At 35.9% G+C, this 13,739-nt stretch overlaps 1 protein-coding gene across 4 annotated transcripts in view; it reads left to right on the top strand.

The window, feature by feature from the left end:
* SETD3 (SET domain containing 3, actin histidine methyltransferase) overlaps positions 1-13,739 on the top strand; it is a 63,426-nt gene that overhangs the window by 17,020 nt on the left and 32,667 nt on the right. For 3 of the 4 annotated variants that reach the window (XM_039712525.1, XM_039712529.1, XM_039712526.1), the window contains exons 2-5: positions 7,352-7,461; positions 9,087-9,179; positions 12,207-12,355; positions 13,474-13,546. In XM_039712525.1, coding sequence (XP_039568459.1) covers positions 7,359-7,461; positions 9,087-9,179; positions 12,207-12,355; positions 13,474-13,546 — 418 coding nt within the window. In that variant the 5' untranslated portion in view covers positions 7,352-7,358. Of the gene's footprint in view, positions 1-7,341; positions 7,462-9,086; positions 9,180-12,206; positions 12,356-13,473; positions 13,547-13,739 lie in introns of all 4 variants that reach the window. The other variant, XM_039712528.1, reaches the window with a different exon arrangement.

Consider the following 13,739-nt stretch of genomic DNA (forward strand, 5'->3'; position numbering starts at 1 on the left):
ACCCATTATTTGGAAAGATCTGTGTTTTATCATGCAAGCTTGGCATTGCTTCCATAAGGAAATGTGTTCCTGTGATGAAGTCAAACTCTCTAATACCAGAAATATTAGGTTTCTTAAATAAAATGCTAAAACAGTCATGGTTATTTTTTAAATAAAGCAACAAAAATGTGTTCACTTGGTGGCAGTTCTTTAGTACATATGAGGTTTTGTGCACGCTTCTCATGGTTACCTTCTAAAGCTGTTAGGTAAACATGCTCACTTTTTACAGCTGTAAGTCAAAAGGAAGCATATTTTACAGCTCATTAAAATATTATTTTTATGTGTGATATGGAAACCAGTTCAAAGTCTGACCCAACACAACTGCTCTTTGATAGCAGCATTAGAGAGGGAGATGGATCATTTACACCCCTCACTGCCAGTTTTGGCATGATTCTCTTTGTCAAGCCAGCTGATACACTATATTTGGAAATGTGGCTGTGTTCTGTATTACTAAGCTTATTCATCATTGCTGTCAGTGTACTCTCTCTTTGGAGAATGCTTTCAGGAATTTTCAGCAACGTTCATTTGAAAGAAAACATGGCATAGTACTTAAAAGCTATTCACCAGAATAAAACCAGAAAGCCAAACTCAAAAAGAAAAAAAAAAACAAAACAAAAAAACAAACCCCAAATTGCTTTTCCACTGAAATGTGTGCTGCTTCTTCAGACATCCATAAAGTTTGTGGTTCATCTGAAGGGATTTTGTTTTGTTTCTCCCCATGTAGTGCAGCTATATTTTATATATGTATATATCTTTTATAGGTATTTATTGCTTTTTCTGTTGTCATGCAGGTACTGGCACATACCCCTTTTTAATAGTTTTGGTCACTTGCAGAAAAAACCAAAACTTTTTTGTCTAAAATTTTATTTAAAATGAAAAATTTGCTGGTTTTCTTTCTCCCTGAAGTTACAAATATTTCATGGAATTCCAGGATTTTTTTTATTTGAAATTTATCTCTCTAATCTGTTTCATGAGCTGAATTAAAGGAGTTTCACAAAAGAAGAACATTTACTTTCTCCATATTGGGTCTTCCACTGTCACTATAACCCATTATTTGCTGGTTAAATACAGCAGAGCACTCCTTAACTAAATTTTTTCCCCAAACATGAAATTGGATGAAGTGTTCTGTTAGATTTCAGAAGTTCTGAAAAAACATTCATAATCTATTTTTAAATTATTTATTTTAGAAGGTATAATGTGCAGCTTTTTAATGGTACATAGACTTCACAGTGCTGGTATTTGGAATTCATTTTCTAGACAGCTGTGTATAGCAGCAAATCCTTTCAAATTATGGCTCTTGCTAAACAATACAGCTGTCAAATGCATTAGGTTTAAATAGTTATATCTGTTTCATGTAACTGAACAGTGAATGAAGATGAGTATGTAGGAAGTAGAAACCTGTTTTTCTGATTAGGAATTGGATCCAAAAATACAGTTTTGATCAAGGTAGATGATTCCTTAAAAGGAAATACTACTTCCTTAACCAGATATCTCAAGATAACAGTCTGGTGGTTTTGCCTTTTTGTTTTTCTTTTTTCTTGTGTGTGTGTGAGAGACTTGCTGATTTAATCATGCATGCAGAATATTTCCTCTGTAGAAATTCTGATAGCTAAGAAGCAAGAGTTAGGATGCATGTATCACAGGAGAGAGCCGAGGTACTTGCAGAGCTTATTTCATATTCGTATACTGGTAGCAGTGTACTGAAAAAATACATTTCTGATTACAGTGCCATCAATCTTATGAGTTGTGTTCAATTAACTTGCTTTTTTCTATAGTATGTTTGCTGTGTGTTATTTGAACATCAGTAGAAGCTGAGACATGGCTTGTATTGACCTTGAATTTCTTATTTGTGTAGACAGATTTCAGCTAGATTTCTGGTTTTGGCCTCTGAAAAAATATTCATCTAGGGTGGCAATACAAATACAAAGCATTGTTCAAATTTTCCTTTTTATTGTATTTGGGAAGCTGAAGTTCACATCCTCTGAAATCAGCTTTAGACATAATTCTTGCCAGTACTTTAATTGGAATAATGGATTCTTGCTACTAACATGTTTCATACAAGGAAAAATTCAAAAATTAATGCTGACTGCATCCCATATTTGAACAGCTTTATGTATTGCTGTATTGTTTTTCTGAAACCACAGTGGCACTTCTCGTGTCTCCATTTATAATATGTATACAGTTTTCTTTGGTTTTTTTCTTCTAATAAATTTACAGATGGATGTTTATATTTCAAGCAGATTATTCCTCTCAATACAACTTAAAAAAAATAATGGAAAGAAAAAAGCCTGCCGTATATTGGTAGTTGTGTATACAGAACATTTACTAAGATTGTTTTTCCCCAGTTTATTGATCAGTTAACCTGCTTCATTCTTGGAAATGTGAAAACAAAATCCTTCAAAATAATTTCATTTTTTCAACCTACATATCTTAATACTTATTGATATAAACTATCAATAGGTCATAATGTATAACTTTTATATTGAAATACATGGTGTGTGATTGCTTTAATTTTCTGATGATTTTAAAGATGCAGAGACTTGTGTTTAGAGGGAATGTAGAAAACATTTGTAGGAATCAACACAGAACTGTACTGTTCTTGCTCTTAAGATTTTGGATTCCAATCCTGCAATTGGATCCATTACAGACCTATCTGACTTGATTTTTCTTAAGAGCAGAAGAGTCTAAAATAAATGTAGCAGGATGACATAGGAGAGGGAAAAATGCAAGTGAAGAGGTGTTGGGCAAACAAGGTCTTTGTATATGGAATTATGTACCATGAGAAAACTGCTGGGGGGGTAAAGAAAAAAAAAACAGAAGGAAAGACTGTGTAATGGGAAGACCATGAAAATAGATTCTTAAGTTAATTTTTGTTGGTACTGTTATTCTTTATCTTTGTCTCACATTGCATTATGGCAGGTTGACCTTTTATATGGATCCTATTTCCAATGAGTACTACTATAATTTCAACATGGATTGCATAATGAGCGTTACTGCCCCCTTCATCTGAGCTGAAAAATATTAATTAATCTCATACCAAATGTAACTGTTGGTGGTGGAACAACACCTTTCAAGGGGATGTCCAGTGTTCATTCACAAGCATCGAGATGTGATCAGACCGTGGTTCTCACATTGAATCTGGGGTCTCTCCCTACCAGCTGCATGAGTGGGCTTTTCATGGTAGAAACAGCATTGGGAAAGTAAGTCATGCAGCTCAAGGGGGACTGATAAAATTAAGCAGCACAGGTGGGTTGTTTGAGCCTCTGACATCTGTCTGTCAGGGAGTGCTAAAATCAGGGGATGTAGATATGCCCCAGGACTTCACAGTTTGTGTGTACTCAGAGCTTGTCTTGTTCTTGCACTATGTTTAATGTCAGAGAATGAAAGACTCAGTTTCTTTGCCTTCCCTTTGGAAAACAACTTTTAGTTTTGCCTTACTGTTCTTCCCTTTTATAAGGTGTTGCTTTTCAGTCAGTTTTGAGCTTCTTTAATGATTTTGAGTTAATAAACTAACAATGTTAACTTAGCTTGCTTCCTGTTCATTCAAAGTTACTATTTAAAATAAACCTTGGGTTTGGTAGCTTCTTGTTCTCTATAATCTTAATGGAAAAGGAGAGCAGCCAGATTATATACCTTTCCTACTAGAATTTTCAGCTGCTGGTCAGTACATTGCAGTATTAATACCAGTTGCCAAAGAGCAAAACTTTTTGGTAGCATATGAGAGGAAACATTTAATTTTGGGTCAGCTAACTACACTGACCAAAGATAAAATTATTCCTTTTATATATACAGAATGTTCAGAACATGTGGAGCCAAAAGTACTGCTTCTGTACAGTGAATTTTTTGCATTTTATGGATTTTACTGTGCAGTGTGCTGTAACTTAAAGTTGCTGTGGCTTTGGTGATCTTGATGACTTGGGCAGAAGTTTGAAATCTTTGAGATGTCTAAAGTTGTGGACATGACTGTCTGTTCCATCTCACTGCAAAGTAACTGGACATAGAATCTTCTATGCTGTCCAGGAAGATATTATTTACTGTATAGATGACTTATATGTGAAGACTTCAGTTACGATAACATGTGGAATTGTAGGAAAAAAAAAGTAGGTCTGGAGATTGAGAGGCTCCATTTTCTGCTGTACCTTCAAAGTTAGATCATGTTCATTGGGGCCTTGCTGAGTCAAATTTTTAAATTCTCCAAGGTTGCTTGGAGATGCTGCAAGCATGATCTCCATCCTGTTCAGTGCTCAGTGATCCTCAGGGTGAGGGGTTTCCTTATGTCTATGTGGAATTTCTTATGAGGCATTCTGTGTCTGTTGTCTGTTGAGTTTTTGCTGTGCTTTTGGAGAAGAATCTGCCTTCACCTGTTGTATAATTCCCTGTCACATAGATGAAGGCAATAGTGGACTCCCTTTCATCTCCAGACTGAAAAAATGATGTCTTACATCTTCTGTGTTAGCCCTTTTAGTGGCCTTCCTCTGGATGTGCTTCAGTTTCCCAGTACCTCCTGCTCTGTGTGGCCCAAAGCTGAAGCACTGGACATGTGGCCTCACCACTGCAAGCAGAGGGGAATAATTGCTTCTGTTGACCTGCTGTTTTTGTTTTTGCTTATGCAGCTCAAACTGCAGTTAGTTTTCACTGGTTTATGGGTACTGGCTTTTGTTAAACTTGCTGTCTCCTAGAGACTCCAAATCCTTTTCTGCAGAGCTGCTGCTGGTCCAGTCTGCAGCTATGATGGTGTATATGATCTTTTCCTTCCCAAATGCAGGATACTTTATCTTGGAATAACTTAACAAAGTCACTTTTGGCTTCTTCCTCCAGTTAGCTGGGATCCTTCTCAATGCTGGTCCTGCCCTTCAACATGTTGGCTGCTTTTCCCATGTTATAGTGTCTGTAAATGTGTGAGGATCCTTTCTGTCCTAGCATCCAAATCTGATAATTCTTGGCTGGTATTGTCTACTGAGAAATATTGCACCTAATCTGTTGGCATAGAGGATTATGGACCAAAATTCTTTGAACTTCATGATTCAAGGAAATATTTGCATGCCTATTCAGTCCATGTCTCCTCAGTTTGACAGTTGGGGTGCTATGGAAGATTGTGTTAAAAGCCTTGTATAAGTCAAAGCACTGCCAACCACCAAGTCTCCCTGGTCCATGAAACCACTTACTCTTCTGCTTAAGGCAGTGCAGGGTTTGCCTTTAGAAGTCTGTTTTCTGATCCCATTCGCATTTATGTCCATCATGCCTGGAAATAACTTTGTTTTAGAACTCATTCTACATTTTGTGCAGCAAATGAGGTGAGGCTCACTGTTTTTTAGTTCTCTGGATCCTTTACTCTCTGCTGCGCCCACCTTTCATATGGATTTTATTTGTTTGATTTTAAGTTATCAGTTTCCTGTCATGAGCAGTTACCATGACTTTTCAAAGATGGTGGCCAGCAGCCTTCCAGAGACATCAACTAGCTTTTTCAGTGCTTTGGATGTTTCCCATCTGATCCTACATACTTGCATAGGTCCAGCTTACCTAGATAGCTTTTTGATTTGGTACCTCCTCTCCACAGCAAATGAGGTGAGACTCACTGTTTTTTAGTTCTCTGCATCCTTTACTCTCTGCTGCGCCCACCTTGCCTTTCATTTGGATTTTGTTTATTTGACTTTAAGTTATCAGTTTCCTGTCATGAGCAATTACTATGACTTTTCAAAGATGGTGGCCAGCAGCCTTCCAGAGACATCAACTAGCTTTTTCAGTGCTTTGGATGTTTCCCATCTGATCCTACATACTTGCATAGGTCCAGCTTACCTAGATAGCTTTTTGATTTGGTACCTCCTCTCCCTCAAACTTTGCTAAATGCAGAAACATGGTAAATCTGGTAGCAGCCCTTGCTGGTAAAGACCATGCCCAAAGTGTCCGGTGTCTCAACTTTTTCTGTACCTTTCATCACTAGGTAGCTTCCTGATTTAGCAGCTGAATTACACTTTCCCCAGAGTGTCTTCTGCTCATAGTAAAAGCCTTTCTTCTTGCCTTTCACATTCATCCTCAATATCACCTCCAAACAAGCTTTGGCCTCTCTCTCATCCTCTGCTTGCCCAAACAGTGCATCTACATTCTCCTCCAGCTGCCTGTCCCCAGTTCCACTTTACCTGTGTTTCTGTTTCATTTGAGCTCTGTCTGTGAGGAGTCCTGTGTACAGTCAGCTGGCCTCCTGGTGTGCCTGCTGATTTTCTGTCATGTTGGGAAGGTTTGTTTGGTGCTTAGAGAAGAGTCCAGGAAGATGACTGGCTGTGTGGACTCAGTTGTAGCCTCCCAGGTGGTTCTGCTTGCCATTCCCTGAGCAAGTCCCAACTCTGTCTACTGCAGTGAGTCCAGAGTCTTTAGTCTGCTTTTTTCCTACCTTTCTTTTCTCAAGACTTACACTACAATTTCACAATTACTGCATCCAAGGCAGTTGGCTGTCTCATACGTAAGCAGTTCTTCCTTATTCATGAGTACCAGATCCTGCACAGTCCCTCCTCTAGAAGCCTTTTCAGTGCCAGCATCAGAAGTTGCTCCAGTGCATATGAGAAATTCCCTGGATATTTCACACCTTACTACAATGCTGTTCCAGGAGGTGTTGTGTGATTTAAGTCCTGCATAAGAACAAGGGGCACTGAATACTGGAATACCAGCCTAAGATGATGTTCCATTTACTATGGGAACTGAAAATAAGTATTCTTTAACTAGTTGCCTTGAATCAGAAGAAGCTGCAGCAAAGATATACAGATGGTATTTAGATTTTATTTTGAAATTGAATACTTAATCTTGAATTCAGTTTGAATTACTTTGTAACATACATACATAGTCATAATAGTATGTATGTATGTTACATAGTAATGTACAAGGTGACAGTATGTATATGTACACATAATGTACACATACATACAGTCAAAATACTAATTCAGCTGCTATTGGCCGTGCAACTGATGAGATAAAATAACCTGGTTTTCTATAGCCTGAATACTTTGGAATCCATAATATTTGTTCACAACTAATGAATTTGCATGTTATTAGAATATTTTTTCTTTTTGTCTCTAAGATTTCTAGTTTCTAATTACCCAAAGTAATTAATATGCAACTACAGGCAATATTGCTTCAGATTGCACTGTATAGCTCTTAAGTTCAGGCCATGCAAATAATACTTGCACATATATATGTGTGAGAAATAATTTCTCATTATTTTCTTTTTCATGTGACTAGTGAAAGAAGATATTGTTCATTCATACTTACCATATTTTGTTTCATTGTAATTGGTGACAGTGTGCTTCTTAATCTGTTTTAGTTGGAAGATGGGGAAGAAAAGCCGAGTGAAAACTCAGAAGTCAGGTACAGGAGCCACAGCGACAGTATCTCCAAAGGAAATGTTGAATCTAATTAGTGAGTTATTGCAAAGTAAGTTTTGTTTTTATGCCTCTCTGGGAAAAAGGGATGGTGTGCAAACCGCTCAAAAACATTTTCTTGCTGAAGCCAGTGAGTTGTATTTTTTCTGTAAGTGGCCAAGCTTGCTGTGTCAGAGTGCTTGATGTAGATACTCTGAGACACATACTAAATACCTCTGCTAGTACATGCCCTCATTGGCTTGTTTAAATGGATATTCATTGGACAGACCGTATTTGTGGCAGCATTTGGCTTTCCATCTGAATACAAGCATAAATACTGGGTCAGATTAGATTTTTAAACAACCAGATAACTTGGCATTGAAGCTTTGTCAAAAATACTTTTCTTGTAAACTTGAAAAATTACACTGTTTCCATTTATCACTTGAACAGTACTTTGAACTGATACTAGAGTAGGGCAATTAACTGTGGGAAGCAGTAATACAACTCAGTTCAACTGCACAGATGTTTTTGTTTCTTAGATAAATTTGTTGTTGTTGCCATTTGGAAACTTTTCGTAGTACTTAGATCTTGTGTATAGACCAAAGACTTGTTGAGGAACTTGGAACTCATCCATTATTTCTAGTAAATATGAAAAGCAGAGCATAATTCCATACAAGTATGCTAAAATACTATTGGTTTTTTCTACTGTCATTAATAACTGTGCTGTGATACAGTTCTTTTTGAAACACATCTCCAGATTTTCATATTCTGGACACATCTAAGTGTTGCCTTAGAAAAATTAAAATTTTTCTTAGCATTGCTCATGAGGAGGAGACAAGGAGTTGGCAAAGCAGTTTGATGCTTATGCTACAATTGGCCTCTGCTTTGCTACCAAAAATAAAATGTGGATCTAATTTGCTAAGCAAAGACAAGTATCAGCTGTTCCTTTTGTCAAGCTTCCATATTTTATTCAATGCTAAGATTTTTCAAACCACTTGAGCAAGGTAATCTTCAGCTGTCCACTTGGATTTACATGGCTTACATCAAGAAATCCACACACTGACATTTAGAATATTGGCAGAGATACTGTGGATGTAATCTAAAGCTGAAGCATGGCTTTGTGTTCCTTTTCTTGTCTCTGCAGTACTTGTGCATCTATGAAAACAGTAATGACTAGGCAGGTCAAATGTATGTACCAGCAAATTTCTCAATTATTTAAGGTATGCTCTGTGCTATTATTATCTGCTTTCATTACAACAAGAGTGATGGCAAGCAAGGTAATGTAAACAGAGTGCTTTGCTTGAATTATTGAAAACAGACACTTTTTTGTTGTTTGTCTTATCTGAGATATTATTTACTTAATGGCCTGGTTGTTTACTTATTTTTCTTCCCATCTTTTTAGACATTTGCTATTTTGTATATCTGAAGGAATATTAAAAATAAAATAAGTTATACTGTTAAGATGTCAAAAGTCTAAACTGTCATATAATTACCTGTCATATAATGGGATGTTTCTAATCATGGACATAGTTTTATTTGCCATGTAAACATATTTGAAGGACAGATAGTACTGAGGTTCTGTTAAGTTACTGTGAAAACATAATTCTGAGGTTAAAATATATATGTGTCTGTACATATATATATGTGTGTGTGTATATATATAATGTACTTAATTAAAGAAAACATTTTTATTTCCAGAATGCAGCAGTCCTCCCCCAGGTCCTGGTAAGGAATGGGAAGAATATGTACAGATCCGTTCGCTTGTGGAGAAAATCCGTAAAAAGCAAAAAGGTAAATGTCAAGCACTTGAAGTGTTTCTGAAGTGTTCAGGTGGACTTCACCACTGGCATTAACCATTTTAATACTCAGAATTCTGAATTATTATCACAGACAGATGATCCTGTGAGAATTCTGCCTGATAAGTAGAAAAAGGAGCTTGAAATTGTTTCCTCATCACAATCTGAAGGACTAGAAGTAACAGTCCTTAGAGAATAACAGGCCGCCTTGGTTTCTGGCTGCATAGTCTGCTACTCTGCCTCTATAATTGTGAACATTCTAAAGTTAAATTTGTAAATGTTTTACATTAAGGCTTTACTGATGTTGAAACAGTTTCAGCAAGACGATATCAGGACATCAAGTGATTACAAAAGCATGTAAATACACAAAATAAATGCAGCAGCTAATAAGTCTCTCTGCTCTAAATGATGCACATAATCAAAATAAAGAAATTATTGTAATACCACATTCATGAGGAATTTTATTGTCAGTTTTCCAAAGTTCAAGGTATGCTTTTTTTTCATACTAGATCAGTTTTCTACTATTATGGAATGTAACATCTTGCTGTTGATAATACTTTTTTATATTAATATTTTATACTTGGAGGCATACTCTAAAAAATCCTTTTCATGTAATTTTACTAAAAGTAACCTCTTTTATGACAGATACATTTTAATGACTGAGAAATAACTTTCTAACCTTGCAATGAATAGATTTGGGCTGGACTTACCTGAAAAAGTCCTAAACAATTCTTTCTTCTCTGGTATTATACAGTAATAGCAAGGAAGCCAGACTACATATAAATGGAGCTTGACTGTTTCATGGTGTTACTTGATGAAGCAAATACTGAAGAGGCTTGAATTTTCCCTTTCACACCTGTTTTTAATATATTTGACTGGTGCATAGAGATTTACTCCATGAAAGTACTTAACACACCTCTGAAAATCAGTTTTTGGCAGAGAGTGTATGAAGGAATAAATGATGCTCTTTCAGTGACTGCATTCTGTAGTGATGTAGATGTGAATTTGGTTCATTTTTAACTGTACCATGACTTCTGCAAACTTACTCTACATGTCCAGGTTTTTATGATGTAATCTATGTGTTAAAGTAAGTCATAATTCAGGTTAATAAGAGCAGAGTTAGCACTGGGGTTGGCCTTTTCTCTGAATCTTTCTTCTGCACCAGAAATACTAAACTATCCACGGGGAAGATGCAGCTGGAAGAGATGGTAGAGTTAGTGTAACAGTATCATGTTAATAGAGCATAGTTTTTTCTTTCAAAGATACAAAACCTACTAACCACACTGCTACTGGCATACAAGTCTTTCCATTTTTACATACATAAGAGAGTAGCAAAGTTATAATGTCTTTCAAGGCTATTTTTAATAGAACATGATAGTTAATCTACAGAGTTTGCTAACTTAATAAAGGCTTTAGACCTAATGATATATAATTAATATATTGCCAAAAATGTTGTACTTTGTGCTTTTCTTGACTAGAACATGGGGCTGCAGGACGTGAACTAGAAAGATCTTCAGTATAGAAAACTCTTAGTTTGAAAACTGAGTTTTTTTAATTTCTAAAATTTTCCTTGTTTGACTCATTAGTGAAATCTTAAATAAAGCTTATTTTCAATATAGATTTTCATCAGTACAGCTATATTTTGTTCCATGTAGAAACTATTTATTCCCCAGTGGTGCTTATGACTTAAAGGACCTGGTCTTCTCTTTAATTTGGAAAAATTGGGAAGTATTGGTCCACATTGTATATGAGGAACAGAAATAGAATTTTAGAGATGTTTAAAGAATGGTCCCAAGTACAAGCTGGATGTTAAAAGCTTCCAGTAGTCTTATACAGTAACAAAAATTGGAAATCAAAAGAGTAAAATCTAGGACAGTAAATGCCTACCAAGTTCTGTAGAAACTATGCAACTAGTCTTACTGTGTTTGTGAGGGCATTATAGTCCAAGAAATACTGTGCAAATACTTAAGACATTTTTATACTGCATTGTCAAAGATGAAAGTTTTAAATGCTACTTGCATTTTTTAAATTAACTACAGATTTGATTGGTTCTGGGCCTTGAAATGAAACATTTTGAGACAAGAGGGGGATATTTTAAGTACACTAATGCTACTTCCCTAAAATTATTTTAATCTCAAAATGTATTTTATTCCCTGTGCTTAGCCAAAATATCTTTGGATGCAAAGCATCTCGCTGATGACATTTTGTCGCTCATAAAATGGCCTGAGCATTTTGGGGGCCTTTGGACACTTTGAATGTGATCTGACGCTAGAGTTTGGGTTGAAGAGAGCACACAGAGGCAAAGAGGAGCAAAAGGAGCTGACTGAGTATAGCCAGGAACTATTACAGAGAGGTTCAAATGAATTCACAGTAGAAGAAAGCTAAGGAAATCAATGAGGCTTGTGATTTCACTGACGGACCACATGCTGTTGGAGAAGCAAAGTGTAAAAATTTGGATGAGCTCTGTGATGTCAGGAGGATGATCCTTAGATATTTTAGATCTATCCTTAGATCTATCCTTAGATATTTTAGTAGATCCATATGCTACAGGAAAAGGCTAACTGTCTTGTATGTGAAAGAAGGAACTCAAGATCTGCTTATCATCAGTTGCAGTGCTGAATTAATGAAATTACAGCTTGCCTCTCAAATCCTTCCTTGTCTGTATCAACATGTTGTGGTGATTGCATTTATCATTGATATTAAGATTGGAAATATTTTGGCTTTTATTAAAAGGGAAATAAGAGGAGAGTTTCATATTTCATTACTTCTCAGTTTGGGCAGTTGCATTTTTAAGATGACTGGTAAGCCAATTTGGCACAATAATGAATTTGATGAAAATTGGGTATGGCATTTATATAATATTGAGTAACACTTTACAGAGGCCAGTTCTGACTCAGCTACTTCAAAGTAGCACTGCTGTGAGATAGCAGATAGCTTTTAACATGGGCTTCTATATTGAGCTTTTTTATCTTTCTGGATCCTCTTATTTCTGCATTTGTTTTTCAATAAATTGTGTATATAGGTTTGTCTGTTGTCTTTGATGGAAAAAGAGATGACTATTTCCCTGAACTGATAAAGTGGGCAACTGAAAATGGAGCATCCACAGAGGGTTTTGAAATAGCTAACTTTGAAGAGGAGGGATTTGGTTTGAAAGCAACAAGAGAGATAAAGGTGAGCATGTGAACATTTGACTTAGATTAGAAAATTGTGTTTGGAATGTATCTGCAGAGCTCTGAAATGCTCACCCTTTTCCCCCTTTTAAGTGCTTATGCTGTTCTGAAACATTACCAACTCTGTGTACTTGAGAATACCATTATCGATAAAATTGAATATTATTTTTGATGACTACTGATACCACTGTGAATTTTTAATCAATCTTTTTTTTTCTCTATGTTGCCTGTACTCTACCTAATCACCAGAGTACTCTACCACACTGATGTATCACTTGATTCCATGTTTTCTAACTATTTAGTCTCTTATCTTTTTTCATGTCCTTTTTAAAGCACTGAAAATGTTTTTGCCTGAGAAAGAGGTATTTGCAATGCCTATTTAGTCTCTTCTTCATTTATGTCCCTTCTTTTAAAGAATTGGTCTTTTTTCTCAGAAAGTGGTGTTTGCAATACCTATTTTTCGGTGAAAATGAAAAAATCTCCAAATTATGATAATCATAAAGGATTTTTTTAATCATCAGAGAAGGAGTATAAACACACACAGAGTTAGATAACTGTTAAAAGGTAAACATTTAACATTGTGTCTTTCCATTCCCATTTTGTAGATTGGAAACAGGTTTGAAGACCAATCAGCTGTTGTAGAATGAGTACTAGAAAATGAGGACAGTATAGTCATTTAAGAGCTTCATTAGCACACAGTTTATACATTGATAAAAATCCTGAACAGTTCTTCTAGAATAAAAACAGCCAGTATGAAAAAACTCCACTGTAAGAAAATATGTGATCATGTAATTATTAGCAGTATAATGTGTCTGATAGCTTTAAGGTTGTGTTGTACATATTAGCAGTTCCAAAATGGAAGGGCTTTATTTTGTATGTGAGTGCCTGTGTTTAAAGCTTTGTGTAATGCAGATTGAAACATTGGTTACCACAATATGAAACACAGGTTGGTTGTTGAATTTGCAGTGGAAGAGAAGGAAGAATTCTGATTCAGAATAATTTTGATTTTAAAAAGTAATGCAAACAACTTTGTCATTTAAAGTTGGTGTATATTTGAGACACTTGGCACATAATATAAATGCTGGCTGACCCTCTATTGCATTTCTTTCCTTTCTGTAGGCTGAAGAATTGTTTCTGTGGGTTCCTAGAAAACTGTTGATGACAGTTGAGTCAGCTAAAAATTCAGTCTTAGGTAAGAGCTCAAGGAAGTTCTTAAGAAAGAAATTAATATTTATGGGATCTTTCAGTAGGAGACTTTCTTTTTTTAGCTGATTTTCTTTATTACAGAGCTTGCTTATCGTGCCAGCCATCAGGTTTGGAATACTTAGAAACTTGAAGTGTCAGTGGAAAGAATTTAATTTCCCGGTTAGTTTCTGGCTGAGTGC

Source organism: Passer montanus, unplaced genomic scaffold, assembly GCF_014805655.1.
Source record: "Passer montanus isolate IOZ18808 unplaced genomic scaffold, ASM1480565v1 scaffold27, whole genome shotgun sequence".
Lineage (NCBI taxonomy): Eukaryota > Metazoa > Chordata > Aves > Passeriformes > Passeridae > Passer > Passer montanus.